The sequence below is a fragment of the Theropithecus gelada genome, chromosome 8, assembly GCF_003255815.1.
Source record: "Theropithecus gelada isolate Dixy chromosome 8, Tgel_1.0, whole genome shotgun sequence".
Taxonomy (NCBI): Eukaryota; Metazoa; Chordata; class Mammalia; order Primates; family Cercopithecidae; genus Theropithecus; species Theropithecus gelada.
In genome coordinates, this window is record NC_037676.1 from 141,952,560 (window position 1) to 141,969,718 (window position 17,159).

The following is a 17,159-nucleotide window of genomic DNA, read 5'->3' on the forward strand; positions in this document are numbered from 1 at the left end:
GCTGCCCACTGTAGCGGCAGCTCGGGCCCAGTCACACTCCTTCACGGGTGATCTCCCTCCCCTGAGGGGCTCCCCTCCACCTCCCAGACAAGCTGCTGGTGCCCAGATTCGTGTCTCAGGGTTTGCTTATGCAGGATCTCGAACTCAGAACCCGTCCCTTCCTGGGTCCGGCTTCTGCTGGGAAGCCAGCCACCTGAGGTGGGGGCTGATGGGCTGGGTGGGGGCCCTGGACTGCACTGGGCCAGCAGATGCAGGGAGGCAGGGAGGAGGAGGAGGCAGGCCATTTATTGAAGAACTGCTCACAGACATGGACACACATAGCCACGGTACCCAGATACCACCCTGGGGCCAGGGAGCACCCACAAACAGCCCTGGGCTGCCAGCCCAGGCCTGGACATTTGCCCACCATGGGTGGAAGGCCTCTCTTGGTGTCAACCATCCATGACCACCTACGGCACCATCTCTCCTGCCAAGTTGCCCATGGGGGTCTCCAGGAAGAAAACCAGCCCTGGGGGATTCCAAGGCCCAGGGAGGGAGGGAAGCTGCCCACGCCCTCAGGCTGCGCCCAGCCTCATGCTCACCGTTTCTTTCTATGGCCAAAGGGAAGTGGCTGGATGAGGGAGGTCCCTCTGCTGGGGTGAGCAGCACAGCAAGGCTGGGGCCCCAGGTCACATAAATGGATGCAGGGATCCTGGGACCTGGGCTGAATGGGCACCCACTCTGGGGTTTCCTCTGCTCCGGCCTGTGTATAGTCCAGGGAACAGTGTGGGAAGGGGTGTGGCACGGGGTGGGGCTGCCATGTCTGGGGGCTTCTGCGTAGCCCAGCAAAGATGCTACAGGAGGAATGGGAGGAGAGGGTTGGGTGGGGGTTGGGGAAGGAGGGGGAGACAGGGCTGCAGTGAAGGCCTTGCTCATCGCAGGGGGTGTGGGAAGCCAGGCTGGGTCACCTCTGGCCCTGCAGAAACAGGGACGGAAGTGGGCGGGCTCAGGCTTGCGCCTCCAGGGCGCGCACGTGCACGCTGGGCAGACAGAACCAAGAGGGTGGCAGCTCCTTGCTGGTGCTGTCCTCGTGGAAGCGGATGTGGAGGAAGAAGTCGCCCGTGTAGAGGAAGAGGAGGGCCCCGAGGCAGGCCGACTGGCCAGATGGCTGTACCTGAGCAGGGAGGAGAAAGACGCGTCAGTCTGGTCAGCAGCATGGGCCACCCAAAGCCGCCAGGAATCTCAGGAACCTGCCTGGACATAGGTGCTATGGGGGAAGTGAGGGCGGCCCAGGCCCGGCTCCAATGCCCCCTCCAGCAGGTCACTGTGCCTCTCCAAGCCAGATTTGTCTTTGAAAGGAGCTGCCAACATTCCCATTCCTGAATTGTTTGGGGGCACAGGGGGTCAGGAGTGTGGGAGGGAGTGAGGGAGAGGTTGGGGCAAAGGGGAACGGAATGACAGCCTGTGCTGGGGCCTGACAGTGAGGGGCTGAGAGGCAGCTTGGGAGGTGGGGCCAAGGGTGTGGGCTGGAGCCTCTCCATGGGAGGAGCGGCAGGCATGGGATGGGTGACAGTGACATCACAGTGATGCCACAGCAGGGTCCAATCATGGAGTGGCACCCTGTCCTGGGCATAGCTCCCATTCCCTGCACATTTTCCTGCTTCACCAACGCTCAGGGCCTCACTGCCCAGGACAGAGAACGAGGTGAGCTTGTCTAAGTTCCTGCAGTGGGTGGGGCAGGCTCAGACTCAGTGTGCACACGTGACCACAGAACCCCTGCTACTGTCGTCTGCTGGACGTATGCTGACCCCAAAGCCCACCACCCAGGGAAGGGGGACGATGACCATGAGGGCCTGGGCCACATGACCAGAGGCTCCCAGACCACCCTGCACACCACCACGCACCGCGTCGAGGTAGAAGGTGCTGGAGCCCACGAAGGAGATGGTGTCGTGCAGGTCGTAGTTGTGCACGCCATTCTGGTGGTCCTGGAAGGGGACCACGGTGAGGGCGAAGGGCCCCACGCTGCGCGGGCTCCGGTTGGTCAGCCGCACTTCCAGGCGCACGGGGTCGCCTACCTGGCAGGCCGCCGCAGACTCACAGTCACACGGCTGTCCGTCCACCAGCACATCTGCAAGGGACACGAAACTGTCAGGGGCTGGGCTGGCCTGCATGGCCTAGCCGGCCTACCCCACCCACTCGCTGATTCATTCCTTTCCTCCTTCACCCTTCAAGGCTGCCACCCACTCCCTGCCAGGCTGGGCACTGGGGACACAGATGCGTGACCAGTTCCTGGTCTCCAGAAGAGGAACCTGGCAAAGACAAGTGTGGTGGCTAGAGCTATAACTCAAGGGGTCTGCACTCCACTGGAGGGGCCTCTGGGAGGCCTCCTGGAGCCTCCTACCACAGTCCACCTGGAAGGGGAGGAGCTCTCTCGTGAGTCAGGGGCTCCTGTCTGGGTGAGCGTCTGACACCGTAGAAGTGAGGGCATGGAAGGGACCCTAAAGTGCCCCAGGTCAGGGGTCAGGTGAGCTTTGGAGCACAGGCAGGCCCAGGGGTCCCTCTCCTCCGGGGGCTGCAAGACCACACACCCCAGGAGGTGGTGTCTTGATCTCATTCCCCAGGAAGAATGCACAATGGGCTCCGGCACTCCCTGCAAAGTGGCTGCACCGTGTTCTCCTCATCCTGTCGGCTTGTCCAGGGTGCCGGACACACAGCCCAGCACAGAACAGGTGCTCAGGGGAGCAGCACAGTTCTGGGAGCTGTGGACCCTGCCAGGTAGGATCCAACCCCTTTTCCCTTCCTTGCCCACATGCTCCGGGAGCTTGCAGACAAGGAGGACGCCTGCCAACTGGGCAGCAGCAAGGAAGCAGCCCGAAGCCAGGGTGGGACGGGGGGTAGTGGGTGTGCCCCCTCTCAGGGAAGCGAGCTGATGGTCAGGGTGGCGGGTTTGATGGCGAGCCCCGAAAGGCATGTGAGAATGTGGCCGCATTGGGGAAGGGAAGAGAAGGGGCTTTGAAGATGTCACCGAGTGAAAGGCCCTATAGGAGCTCATTCTGGATTCGAGCGAGCCCTGCAGTTAGTGACAATGTCCTTATACGGGGCAGAAGATTTGAGGGCGGATTTGCCCTCAAATCCCGGCTTTGGCTGCATCCTATGCTTTTGGATGTGCAGGGTCACCTGCACTGAGTCTGACCAGACCGGGATGAGCCCAGGGGTCCTGAGGCCCTGCCCACTGGGCTATGTATAGTTTCCCTGAGTACTTCCGACAGTGCCTGACATGCAGCAGACAGCATGAAGATGGGCTCTTTGTTCTCCCAGCTGGTCTGTTCTGCTGAGACCAGGAGGTAGGACAAGAGGGACCTGAGCTTGATCGCTTCTATCTATGGGGCCCAGGGTATGTCACTACACCTCCTGGGCCTCAGTTTCCTCTTCTGTAACATGGAGCCGACGCTAATGCTAACAGTTGTGATAAGCTCATATCCTTGCCGTGAGGAGCTCAGTCACAGCACGCCCCAGTACCCATGAGCATTTTGAGGGACTTCGTCTTGGGAAGTGCCGTTGGGGCAGTGGCTTTCATTTCGAGCCTTGGTTACCTGTCTGTGCTGTGCAGCCCAGCACAGGGAGGCTTCCATCAATCCCCAGCCCTTCTCCCTCCTCTACCTCTGTGCCACCCAAGCCAGGCCTCAGTAAATGTTTCTTGAACAGTGAACTGAACCAAGCGCAGTCTGAGCTGCTTGAATAAAAGTAGGGGAGATGGAGAGAACAGATGTCGGGGCGGCCCGGTTGCTGGTTCCATCAAGGGAAAGATATGATTATGTGCAAATCAGTGAAGGCTGGCTGGCTCATTATCGTCCTGCTCTTTTTTTTTTTCTTTTTGCAGAGAACTGTGTGGGCTGCTGGGGCAGGAAAGGACTGGTCTGTGGGCTCCTGGGCAGAGCCACCCTGGCCTGCTTGTTTAACCCTTCCTAGCCCCAGCTCTGTACAACCCCTGGGGAAGAGAAAGCTGATGAAGGGTTAGAGCCAGCTCTCCCTGTGAATGCTGCTGAGGGAATCTTTCTTTGCTACTTTCTCTCTAGGAAGAGGGTAAGGAATGTGTGGCACTTAGGTGTGAGGTCAGGGCGGTAGGGGTTGGCAGGGGTTGTGGGCAGAGCAACACCTTGTCAGAGCAGGCGGCCAGGCTGCAGTCCCAACTTTGCCTCTGACTGCCCTTTACACTGGGAAAGACCGTTTGCCAACTGGTGCCCCCTCCATCTCACCTGTGAAACTGGGATAATGATCTTGACCTCCCAGGCTGGGGGCAGGGGTGAAGAGCAGAGAGGACACAGCCGGAGCGGGCGCTCCTGCCACAGGCTCTCCTGTGTGGCCGTCATTGCAGAAGGCGGGCAGCGCTCTGGAATGGCAGGCAGCACCTGTCTTGCTCTCTGCTCTGTCCCCGCTCCCAGGGTGACCAACTATCCCAGTTTGCCCAGGGCTAGTTTGGCTTTAGCCTGAATTGCAGGAAACCCTCAGTGCCAGGCAAACTGGGACGGTGGGTCACGTTACCCCGAGGTCTGGCATCCACAATGACTGCTGACCAAGTTAATGTATTTTTGTGCTCAGCGAGCAGCCGTTTCCTTCCTTGCACCACAGCTGGGGCAGCCCCTACAACTCCAGCAGCTCAGATCCAGGCACACAGGCCCCAAATCCCTGACGCTGACTCCTTCCCATGACCCAGAGGAAAAGCAAACCTTCCTACGACGGGGCAGAGCAGAGGTCTGTTTTTGTCTGAGAGCATTAAACTTCCCGAATTCAAAAGGATGCCCTGGTCTCTCCTGGGACCCCCAGGGTACAGCTTAGGGAATGCGGTGGAAACGGGTCTAATGACCGTGATCATGATGGTGGCGACTCTCGCAGCTGCCTTGCAATGAGAACGTGTGACCGCATGGCAGGGCTGTGCCTGGGTAGCGGCAACGCCCCACCACGTCCATTGTTGCCAATTCACTTCTCTGACTCCGGGCCCAAACAAGCTGTGTCCCGTCCTGGGGCATCAGAGGAAGTGGGCTCATTTCTGCAGGGCCCCGCTCTCCACGACACCCTGCTGAGCAGGGCTGCACGAAGCAGCTAGGACGAGGGAAGAGAAGCCGGGGTCATCGTCCATCACAAAATGGCTTCCCCGACTCCAACCAGGAAGGAGCTGGGATAAATAATGGGAAAAATTTCTCACAGACAAGCTGTTTTGAAGCAGTTTCTAAACTGCCGCTGAGGGACAGGAAGGAACCACATGTGAAAGCGTGGGTGCTGCTGGGAGCTCAGCCCGGCCTGTGGCCACCGCAGGGGCTGGCTCTACTCCTGGCTCCCCCAGCACCCGGCTTCCATCCACGTTCCCCAGGCAGGCCATGAGGGACAGAGCGGGCTGCCCAGGGGCCACGCAGCCTGCCTGTCAGCTTCAGCTGGGAAGAGTGGGTGCTTCCTGGGGGGCCCGCTGCTCAATCACAAGGTAAGCCCTAGAACCGGGACCCTGCGAGGGGTGGACAGTTCTGTGACCACAGCAGCCCAGCTGGCTGGCCCCCAGGACGTGGGCAGGCACGCCAGTGCATGTGTCCCCTCCCTTGAGTGCTCCTCACCACCCCCGAGAGCACCTTCCCAAAGCCTTCAGGTGGAGGTCATCCGCCCTCCCCCGGGGAAGCCCCGAGTCTGGCATCTGGGTGTGTGGGGTCCAGTTTTCTCCCACTGTTCTCTGGGGCTGGCCTCTGCCGGGCTTCCTGCCACTCTCCATTTCCTGGTCCACCAAATGAGCCGCCTCCTGGCAGGACTGGTTCCTCCTTCCCTCTCCCAGGCGGGATGGGGCGGGATTTGCACAGCTGTTTGTTGAGGAGCTGTTAGCAGCACAGGCCCCAGGCTCCTGATTGGCTGGAGAACGGATCTTGGGTTTGAGTTACTTCTCTGTAAATCTCCACCCCTCCGAGCCCCAGTCTAGGTAGCAGGAGACCACCTCAAGTGGGGTTTTGTTAGGGGCCGCTTGATCCTAACCACCATGGCTCCCAGCCTTCCCTGAGGAGGGGAGGATCTGCAGGAGCAGCGGAGGGGAACCAGGATGGGGATGCTTTGCATTTTGACAGCTTCTCCAGGGTCCTTCCTCGCCCGTGGGCTGAATGTGAACACTGACGAAGCTCCGTGCAGGATGCAACTGAGAGGACAGACGCAGCGGGGCAGACCCTTCCGGCCTCTCCCTCCGTGTGGGATGCAACTGAGAGGACAGACGTGGCGGGGCAGACCCTTCCGGCCTCTCCCGAGCCAGGCGCCAGGCAGGCAGTTTCAGCCATCTGACCACGAGGGAGGCAGACCCGGGACCTCTGGGGATGCTGGGTCCCTGTAGGCCTTTTTGCCTGGACCTGGAATGTCCTAGCCGAGGGAAGCAGTGGCCTAGGGAGGAGAAGGGGCTCCTGTGCCCACGGCAGCCAGTGGTAGGGAGGAGAAGGGGCTCCTGTGCCCACGGCAGCCAGTGCTAGGGAGGGAAGGGGCTCCTGTGCCCACAGCAGCCAGTGGTAGGGAGGCCATGAGCTGAGAGACAGAATGACTGAAGGTCGAAACTTGCCTAGCAAAGCCTCCTGAATCCCCAGGTCTTCCTTCGCAACAGAGGGGGTGATGTGGTTGATAAAATAATGCGCCCCCCGCCACTTGCCCATGTCCCAGTCCTGGGAGCCTGTATGTCCCCTCCTGTGGCAGAAAGGGCTTAGCCAATGTGATGAAATGGAGGTCCTGGAGATGGGGAGAGGCCCCTGGGTCATTGGAGTGGGCCCAGTGGTGTCACGAGAGTCCTTACAAGGCAAGAAGGGAGGCAGGAGAGGGGCACACTTCGCTGCTGGTTATGAAGACGGGGGAAGGTGCATGGAGTGCAGGCACCCCAGCAGCTGGAGAACGCCAGCCCAGGGAGGAAGGTAGCCCGCAACACCTATCAGACTCTGGACCCCAGAACCGCACGGCGGGGATATGCGCTGTTTAAGCGATGAACCTTGTGGTGGCTTGTGAGAGCAGCTGGTGAGCCCAACACAGATAGGGGTCTAAGAACACATAAAGAGCCCCCAGGGGGCCCCAGTCAGCCTCAGGGCCACACTTCCCAGGCCGCTGGGGGAGACCCAGCCTGGGTGCAGAGCTGGGCCTGGGGCAGACGGCGCTGGGCAGGGTGCACAGCTCTCTGAGCCTCGGTTTCCTCATTTGGAATGGTCGCGTCTTCTTCTCAAGGATGTGGTGCGAGTGTCAGATCCTCTATGAGAAGTGCCAGACAGAACAAGGTGCTCCAGGAATGTCGGCTTCTGCCCGCCCCCAGTTTCTGAAACCCAGCGCACCCCAGGCTAAGATTCATTTATTTAACAAGCACCAGAGAGGCCCTGAGCCTCAGGCATGTGCTCCTCTGGGCAACCCTGACATTTTGCCTGGACATCTGATGGGGTCTCACCATCCACTTTCTCCTCCAGCCCTTCTTCCCCATGCCTTCCCTAGTGGAGTGGCTCCACCACCAGCAGCAGCTCAAGCTGGGTCCTCTCCTCCTGGACACCCAGCTGCAGTCTGGGACACGTCTGGTGCCTGTGCAGTTGGGCCTCTGCTCAGCCTCCCCCGCCCTGCCATGGCTGGCTGCTCCCTCTTCTTTCTGCACGGCCACAGCACTGGTGTGAGATCCTGGTAGATAGTGTCACTTCCACGCTCCTCCCCTGCCTGGCCCATGGCTTCTGTTTATGCTCAGAATAAAAGAAAGTCTTGACGAAATTCTCACCCCAACTCTGGTCTCCTCGGCCCTACGAGTTTCCTCCCAGAGCCCATCTCCCAGGCTGTGTCCTCCCCGCCACTGGTCCCTGGCCATCCTGTCCCCCCAGCACATCCTTCCTGTCCCCGAGACTCTGCACCTGCCATCCTCGCCTCCCCACTAGCTCTATCCTGATAGTCAGGTCTTGGCCCTGCCAGAAAGACTGTCCCTGACCATACAGTAGAGGGTTTCCTGCCCCGCCAGCCACTCGGCCACATTCGTGAATTTTCTCATGGCCCTAGCATCTGATCTGAAGCAACCTTGTTTATCCATTGGTTTCATTATTAACTACCCGTGTGCTTCCTTGTCAGGAAGCTCCAGGAACACTGACTGGCACTTGGCCGTCTCACTCACCGTCGTGTCCCCAATACCCAGCACAGGCAGGCAAATGGCAGACACAAGTTCCATTTCATACATGCTGGACACATAGATGGATGAATGAGTGAGTGAATAACTGGGCTTTGGGGCTAGGTGCCCGGGTTTGAACACTGGCTCTACCGCCAACTGGCTGTGCCCTGCCCCATTCAAGCCCCTAGTGCATCATTTGGCACATGAGGGACCGGGGCCATGTCCCAGAAGTGTGTCTCGAATGAGGACTCTAGGACCAGCTACCACGCTCCGCTCTAGGCCCATACTCCATGGTGCGCTTCCAGAGATGACTTACGCAGGAGAACCTCATGTTGTAAGGAATCTCCTGGGAGCCGATCAGCCTCCTTCCTCAAGGCATCACATCAGCACTGGCCCCCTCTTCCCTCCTGCCCCGGCCCTGCTTCTGCTTCACATTTAATACCAGCTAGAGTTACGGACATAATTGTGTCTGGCCCAGAATTCGTCCTGAAGTCCCTGCCATATTCATGCTATAGCACGTCCAGGCTCTGGTAGAAACATGGACTATAAATAAAGGCTGTGCTCGCCTGGGAGGGGCTTGGCAGGGCACAGAGAAAGGAAGCCACTGGCTAGCCTGTGCATGGGCCTGGGGGCCACTGTGGGGATGAGAACGAGGCAACGTGCGCACGCTGGGCAGTGGTAGGTAGGCTGGCCGAGGCTCACAGGCAGTAAAGTATATCTCACTCGGTGCCCACATCCTTCTAGGAGGGCAGAGAGCAGGTGCAGCTTCACTGCATTTGCAGAAGCACACTGAGGTATAGAGAGGTGACAGGAGCTGCCTGGGCCCCGCACGGGCCCTGTGGAAGCAGGCCTGGGAGCCCTGTCCTGGAGAGTGGTAGGCAGGGGAAGCAGTGCCGGCGGGGATGTTCAACAGGACAAGGCCAGCACAGGCGGTGAGCTCAGGTGCTCCATGGGGACAGGGGCCCCAACTGGACCCATCCTGGGGCAGGCACGTCCTTCGGCCTCTCCACCTCTGGCTGTCATGACCCGCTCAGGACTCAGGCTCCTGGAGGGCAGATGTGGGGCTGCTGCAGGCCTTCCAGCCTGGGCTCTGCCAAACACTGCTTCCACTGTGCTCTGGCTGTGTCAGGAGCAGTGCCAGGAGAGGTGAATCCAGGGAGATGCAGAGACCCAGCCCTGGACAGCTGCCATCCCCATTTCATTCCACAGCTTGGGACTCCAGCCAGAGGTTTCTGTGACCCGAATGAGCCCCAGGAGGAGGGTGGAGGACGTGGAGGAAGGGGCCTCCCCTCCCTCCAGCCTGTCCCAGCAGGGTACTCCCCCTTGGGCCTGACGCTCCCCCTGGGCGTGATGCCCCCAGCAGGGCGTGGCGCTCCTCCTTGGTGCTCCTCTGGTTGTCAGCTTCTTGAGCACTCGTTGTCTTCCAGGCCTGGGGCTCAGGGCTCTGTAGGTATCCCCTAATTCAGTCCTTAGAGCCGGCCAGTAGGAGGGCTGGCCCTGTTCCATTTTACAGATGAAGTCCGTGAGGCGGTGAGTGGCTCAGGAGCTGGTCCCAGGTGAACAGCAGCAGGTGCTGAGCCCCCGCTGGATTCCTGGGCTCCAGACTTGGTCTGGTTTGTTGTTTTTGTTGTTGTTGTTTTCCAAAAGCTTTATCGAGATAAAAGTTACATACCACACAATTCACCCATTTAAAGTGTACAATTCAGTGGTTCGTAGTATATTCAGATATGTACGACCATAGCCAGTTTTCGAACATCTCCATCACCTTCAAAAGAAACTCTGTACCCTTTTAGCCATCACTGCCCCGCCCCCCAGGCCCGCTCCACCCCCAGCCCTGGGCAACCCAGTAATCTCCTTTCCAGCGCCATACATTTCCCTACTCTGAATCACATATAAATAGAAGTGGAGGGCAGTGAGCTGCGGTGCCTGGCTTCCTTCACAGAGCACGACGTCTCCAAGGCTCACCCGTGTTGCAGCATGGGTCAGTGCTGCGTTCTTTCTCATGACAGAACAATACTCCATGTCTGGATGGGGCACGTTTTGTTCATCATGCATCCACCAAGGGACACGTGGGCTGTGTCCACCTTTGGCTGTTACGAGTGTTGCTGCTGTGAACATTTATGGAGAAGATTTTGCGTGGACACGGGTTATCATTTCTCTTGGGTGTACACCTGAGAGCAGACTTGCTGGGACAAACGGCAACTCTGTCTAACTATTTGAGAAAGCACGAGCCTGTTTTCCAAGGTGGCGGCACCCCCATTCCCAGCAGCAGTGCAGGAGAGGCCTGAGTGCTCCACGCCTTCTATGGCACTGTGGTTGCCTGGCTCTGGTTCACCCATCCTGGTGGAGGTGAAGTAACATCTTGCAGTGGTTCTCATGTGCATTCTCCCGATCTACCCCCACCCATCCATGCTGCTGGCGCTCACTGCTCCCTGCGCAGACAGTCCCGCTGTGCCCCACCAGCCTGGGACAGCTGTTTGGAATGGCCCTTCTGTGCAGTCCTCTTTGCTTGCTACGTCCATAAGCATGACAACCCTCTAGAACTCCAAGCCCTTGACCTCTATATTTTGGGAGTTTCTCACATTTTGGAGCCTGGGGCCAGACAGCAGGCCAGGGCTGAAGCTGGAAGTGTCTTCCCTGAAGCACAGCAGAACACAGCGTGCGATCAGGCGCCAGACAAGTCAGGGGACACCAGAGAGGGTCAGGACCCAAACTTTGGGCAAACTATGGACCCAGAACATGGCCACGGGCAGAGGCAGGATGGACTCAGGGGTTAGGGAGCCAAGAGATGGGGCCAGATGGAGACCAGACCTTGAGGACATGAGGACCAGCAGGTCAGATGGGCCCAGCATGCACGGTTGCTTTCAACTCTGATCTGCAGGGTGGGTGGGGGTGGGGAGCTGGCAGACACTCCTGGCACCCATGAGATGTTCACTGAAGTGCTGCATCTGTGGAAGAAGAACAGCCCCCACCTATGGACTCGGGTTCAGTCTACAGCAGAGATTTCAAACCACAGTGGACTTCTCAAGAGACCTTCCTGACTACACCCCAGAGAGGTGGGTTTCCTCTGTCTAGGGTGGTGCTGAGCACACGTTTCTGACGTGCATGTGTCCAGGGTTGCAGGCCCAATGCACAAGTCATGTCCGTCTCACTCAGAGTGGGCTCAGAGGAGCCAGGGCAGGAGAAAATGTGGAAGGTGGTGGGGTGGGGCTACCGTGGGCTTCTTAGGTGGTTGAAGGAAACAGCTAAAATGTCCACAGGGCACAGGGTCGTGTGCAAATTACTTTACAGTGACAGAGGAAAGATCTGTGGATTTCTTGTCCAACTGGCTCGTCCAACAATCTGTTCACTTGTCCTTCAGGGCACGCCCCTCCAAGGCTGGCTGCTGAAGGTTTATTTTTCCTCCAGAGCTCAAACTCCCAGCGACGTGGCCTCCCCGAACTGGCCTCACCACCCTACTCTCCCACCTTTTGCGCTGGCGAGAAACAGGGGACTAAGTAGACTTCAGGCGCAAATATCTAATTTGGGATTTAAAAATGTAAAGACAAGAACAATGCAGTGGAAATATACGACTTGAAGACCTAGGAACAAAGTGAGTCAAGTTTTTAAGGCTCTATCAAGCCTGCCTCAGCTGTAGTATATTTAACTTTTAAATTTCAGAAGACACGCATTTTTCTAGTTGGCATAAATCTTGGGTGGTCCTAAATTTCAGAGCCAAATTTGATTCAGGCAAGGTTTGGCTTCAGAATTAAGCAAGGAGTTTTCTCCCTCTTCAGATGAAGTAAAAGAAGTTCTAGGGAGAAATAAAATAGCCAAGACCCGAGATGAGAGAGGACTGCGAAGTCAAGGCTTTCTGCCCTTCACCAACACCAGGCCAGCTGCCCTGTGGGGGTGGGGGGCAGGCAGGCACGTCCCATATAAAACCCTCTAATTTCCAATTATCTAATATAACCGGCGAACTTTCTCTACTGCTAATGTAGCTGGTTGCTCGCTACTCAGTCCCCCAGCCCGGCACATTTTCCCTCTTTATTGATGACAGCCAAGTAACTGACCTTTTCACTTTGGCTGTTAGGAAGCTCAGAACTAAACATGAATCCACCTAAAGCACCATGTTGGCCTTCAGTGACTGTACTCTCACAGCCACCGCCACGCACGTTCATGCACAGGTATGCACAAATGCGTGCTCACAGCCACTGCCACGTGTGTTCACGCACAGGTCCACACGAATGTGCGCTCACAGCCTCTCCTGCACAACTGCTCTTCCACGTCTTGATCAACTATGCCAGTATGGTTTCCCTTGGTCCCGACCTTCTGCATTTTATTTCGCCTCTTTTTTGTGTATCGAGAGAGAGTTTGGAAAAGAAGTGAGAAGCGTGGATAATGGCCAGGAAATGGGGGTGACGGTGCTGTGACAGTGTCTAGTCAAAGAGGCAGTCCACAGCCTGGGATGTATGTGTCGAATCACACAGTCCCCACCCCTCCCCACCCCTGCTCCTTTCCTCCACCCCTTCCCCACCTCCGGACCCTCCCTGATTGCTGGGAATGGGCCTTCTGTCAGGGTGCTGGAGTCTAAGGAAGGCTCAGACAGGGAGACAGAGGCCGGGTGAGAGCGACAGAAGAAGGGCTGGCTCCATCTCCGCATCCCAGAGCACTGCTCCCCCAGGAGCCGAGGCAGGCCCAGCTCCGCACGCTCCAGCCAGCTACACTCCCGCTGACCCCATGAACACAGAACACAGGCTCTTTCCCCCGATCAGCGACTGTCAGGGCGCGCACTTCGTGAAGCTGGAGCTTTGCTCTCACTCCACCAAATGGCATGCATTTTTAACAGTTACTGAGGGAGCTAATTAGTTCATAAACCAGGACGCCTCTTCCCCGGCATCCTGGGAGGGCGGTGGTGCCAGCCCCGCATGTGTAATTACCCTCAAGTCGAGAACAGCTCCTGAGGAGCTGTTGGGCTCTCTTGGGTAAATAATTTACTTTTACAACTTTTCATTAAAGATTAAAGGGAATTAAATTAAAATTAGGGCAAAATGAAGTTGGAGAGGAGACCTGTGCAGCTTGAAGTTCTCTCATCGGAGGCTCTCCGCTTCCCGAGCTCACCCACCCCCCATCCAGGGATGCCAGGGCCCCTGTGGACGGGAGGCCCGGGGGGTGCGCAGGAGGTGAGCTCTGGAGAGGAGAAGGACTGCCCTTCCAGGAAGGCCTCCTGATTACACCCTGCATGGCCAGGACCTCCTGGGGATGGTGGCCGTGGCTGCCTTGAGGATGGGGTGAAACACCGTCACCAACACAACACACTGAGGCCAGGGTCTCCCAGCCCACGGACACCCTCCACGGATACCAGGCCAGGATCCTCGGACTCGAAGGCTTTATGGCTTGGATGTTAGATGACGATTGGAGCTTAGGTGCTGACTCAGGGGCCTGCGTGAACCCCTTCAGAAGCCAGAGTTTCTGCTTCCTTGTCTAAAAAAGGGAAAGGTGGTGTGTGGGGTGAAGGAGATGTGTTAGGAGAGGGCTGAGCTCCGGGCCTGGCCGGAGAGAAATGCCCAATGAACAGAGGGGTGTGAATCACTGGAGCCCGGCTCCCACACCCAGGAGAGCTGAGGAAGGAGTTGTGGGTTAATCCAGGCCACGCACTTGCAGCGGCTCCGGCTCAGCTCCGCCTTCAGCACACTCCAAGCGATTGATAGGACAGCGGGTGAGTTGGGGCGGGCTGTGCACAGAGAGCTGAGCCTGAACACAGGCCAAGTGGTCCTGGCAGGGGCAGGACACGGGCTGCTGAAGAAACTAGTACTCCTTCAGGCCCAGGAGGCTCTGGGATTTGCTGCCCTGGCTGGAGCCTCCCTTGGGGACAAACAGAAAGCAGGACGGGGGCAAAGGGGAAGCCAGGGCATCTGGATGGAGCGGGCAGTTGGGGGACCAGGGGCTGGGCTCGCTGCCTTGCTGCTATGTGCCTTTTGGCCAAGACTTCACCTCTCTGAGCTCAAATGTACAAATCTAGAGCACAGGGGTAAACTGAGTCAGTGGGCAGCAGCCCACCTCCACGTGCCCATGGCGAGCACACTGGCACTGCTTCACTGAATATTCTCGGTGATGTTCTGAGAGGCATTGCCCTGCTTCCTCGATGGACAAGGCTATTTTGGTTTGAAGAGACAGAGCCAGCACTTGAATCCAGGTCTCCCTGGCACCAAGGCTCTGTGCTCAGGGTGGCATCTGCTGCCATCTGTGCCCCTTGCCCTCTATGCTAGGCTCCTGCAGTCACCGCAGGCAGCACCCCAGCTCCGTGTCTCAAGGCCTTGCCCACGTGCCCCCTCCGTGAGGCGGTTCCCTGATCTCTCAAGGAACACTCAATCTCGAGAAGGTTCTGGCTGCAGAGGCTGTCTGGGAAGCCATCACCTTTCCTCCTGGACACAGACTGCCGCCCCTCTCCCTGGGGAGTGAGTTGGAAACACAAGATCAAGTTCAGACCAAAGGGACTTAGAGGGAAATGACAAACCTGACCATAAACACATCCGTCCTACAGTCCCCCATCTCCAGGCTGAGAGGAGAACTTAAGAAACAGGGCTGAGGAGGGAGGAGCTGCAAGAGAGGTGGGCTATGGGACCGAGAGGTCCACAGGGTCAGGGAGCCTCTAGGGGTGGGGCCCCGGGTGGGCAGAGCCTCAGGGTAGGCAGGGACATACAGGGGATGAAGACACGAGGTGGTCAGAGCCAGAACATTGTGGAGCCTGGGTCCCCAGGTGAGCACCAGAAAGCTGCCTGCAACAAGAACACCATGAGATATAAACAAAACGGGGTTGGTGCATTAGGTCCCTGAAATTTGGGGCTGTTTGTTACAACATTTAGCTGTGACATTTACAGGCCACCAGAGCTCAATTAACCAAGCCCTCCCTTTCAGGAGGAAGCACCAGGGCCCCTGTGTGCTGCTGTGCCTACGGCCACACTGGGCATCCATGGCAGGCAGGCACTGGGCCTCCAGTCCCTTCTCTCCCAACAGACGCAAGCTGTGTTTTGCACCAGGAATGCCTTGGCTCACGGAGACAATGACTATATTAAGTCCTTCCCCTTCAACCTTCTCTTTTTGGACAAGCACTTCAGACAACTGAAGATAAACCAGAAGAAAAAGAAAGGGGGAAAAAATGGAAAATATGCCTGCTGGCTGGTAGCATTATGCAAAGACAGCTTTCTGAGAACAGCAGAGAATTTAAAATGACTCCTCTGTCCCCAAGCAATGTCTCTACCTTTTCAATCTCTCATTTTTCATCTTCTCTCAAGCCTGTCTAAATAAAGCAAAGACTCTCGCCGCCCAGGCAGGCCCCCCACCCCCACCGCTCTGTGTGGCTCCGTGTTGAGCCCTTGTCCTCATCACACAATGCCAACCCAGCCTCAGACTTTCTCATCTGCCAATCAGATCGTATGCGCGGGCACTGTCGGCACCCAGGGGATTTGGAGGAATCATGAGACCCTTTCCTAGAGGAGGAAGCTGAGGCCTGGAAGCGAAGGAGCTCGGGAGGGTCAGAGCAGATGTGAGGGGTGTGCAGGGGTCAGAGTGGGTGTGGGGGTGTCCAGGGATCACAGCAAGTGTGGTGGTGTGCAGGGGTCACAGCAGGTGTGGGTGTGTGTGCAGGGATCAGAGCTGACGTCGGGGGCTGTGCAGGGGCCAGAGCAGGTCATGGGAGAGGGTGGGTGTGCAGGGGTCAGAGAAGATGCAGGGGGTATACAGAGCAGGAGTCAGAGCAGGTATGGGGGGCGTACAGGGGTCACAGCAGGTGTGAGGGGGTGTGCAGGGATCAGAGCTGACGTCGGGGCTGTGCAGGGGTCAGAGCAGGTGTGGGGGGTGTACAGGGGTCAGAGTGGGTGTGGGGCTGTGCAGGGGTCAGAGCAGGTGTAGGGGGCTGTGCAGGGGTCAGAGCAGGTGTGGGGGGCGTACAGGGGTCAGAGTGGGTGTGGGGGTGTGCAGGGGTCAGAGCAGGTGTGTGGAGATTTGCAGGTGTCAGAGCTGGCATGGGGGGCATGCAGGAGTACTGAGGGGCTGCAGCTGGCTTTCTGTGCCGGGCCTTGCATAGGCTGCTTGTTGGCTCTGCCTGGGCATCTGCCGTTGGCCTGTCCAACGCAGTCTCTCTTCCCTGGAAGCCTTCCTTCCCAGGGGCCTCAGTTGCTGCCCTCAGCATTCTGCACCCGTGTGCCCATGTGTGCCACCTAGAAGGGCATTTACCGTGGGGGCAGGGGTCTGCCTCCACTAACAGGCTGGCGCTTCCTCCCCCCATGCCCTAGTGCCCAGCAGGGCCTCTGTGTATGGGGCCTGTATGGGGCCTCCACCAGGATTTCTAGACCTTGAACTCTGGCAGTAGGGCCAGGCTTGGAAACCAGGTTTCTGGACTCCTGGTGTGTGCAGCAGGGAGACAGCAGGAAGAAAGAGTTTCCAGAGAGAAGACATAAAGTGATCATGGATGTAGAAATGACGACTCCAATTGCTCCTCCAAAGTATTCAAGGCCAAGTTCAAGGCTGTCTGGTCACCTCCCCTGTGGTCTCTCACTCCAGTGCCCTGCGACTTCCCCTGCTCCATCTGTCCCTCCTTCCTGCTGACTCCTGGTGGCCTTTCCAAAGCTCGGCTCCTGCAGCACCTGCTCCAGGAAGACTTCCTGAAGCATATCCAGCCCCCAGCACCCCGCCATGGCCTGCATGGTCCACATGGGAATCTGCTGCTGAGGGGCTGTCTCTCCTGAGCTCCTGGGAGACCTCTGCTATACTAATGGACAGATGATAGACGACCTTGGCCCTTCAATGGCTTACTGTCTGACCTGAGGTAAATCATTTAACCTCTCTGAGCCTCAGCTTCCCCATTGTCACATGAGAGGAATGGGCTGAATGGTTTCAAACAGGGTCACTATTTTGTGTTCTCATCTCTGGGCGCCATGTCCAGAATTTCCTCCTACCATGAAAAGGTGCCATGCTTGTCATGAAGCATGCCAGGAGCTCCTCACACCCCACACTCCCAGACTGTCCTCACTTAGCCCAGGGCTGACCCCTGCCTAGTGCTGGGTCAACGCTT

General features: G+C 57.8%; 1 protein-coding gene across 1 annotated transcript in view; it reads right to left on the bottom strand.

Annotated features, from left to right (window-relative positions):
* Positions 1-268: 268 nt before the first annotated feature.
* TRAPPC9 (trafficking protein particle complex 9) overlaps positions 269-17,159 on the bottom strand; it is a 714,313-nt gene continuing 697,422 nt past the window's right edge. The window contains exons 22-23 of the mRNA XM_025393926.1: positions 1,884-2,107; positions 269-1,153 (exon numbers count right to left, since the gene is read on the bottom strand). Coding sequence (XP_025249711.1) covers positions 986-1,153; positions 1,884-2,107 — 392 coding nt within the window. The 3' untranslated portion in view covers positions 269-985. The remainder of the gene's footprint in view (positions 1,154-1,883; positions 2,108-17,159) is intronic.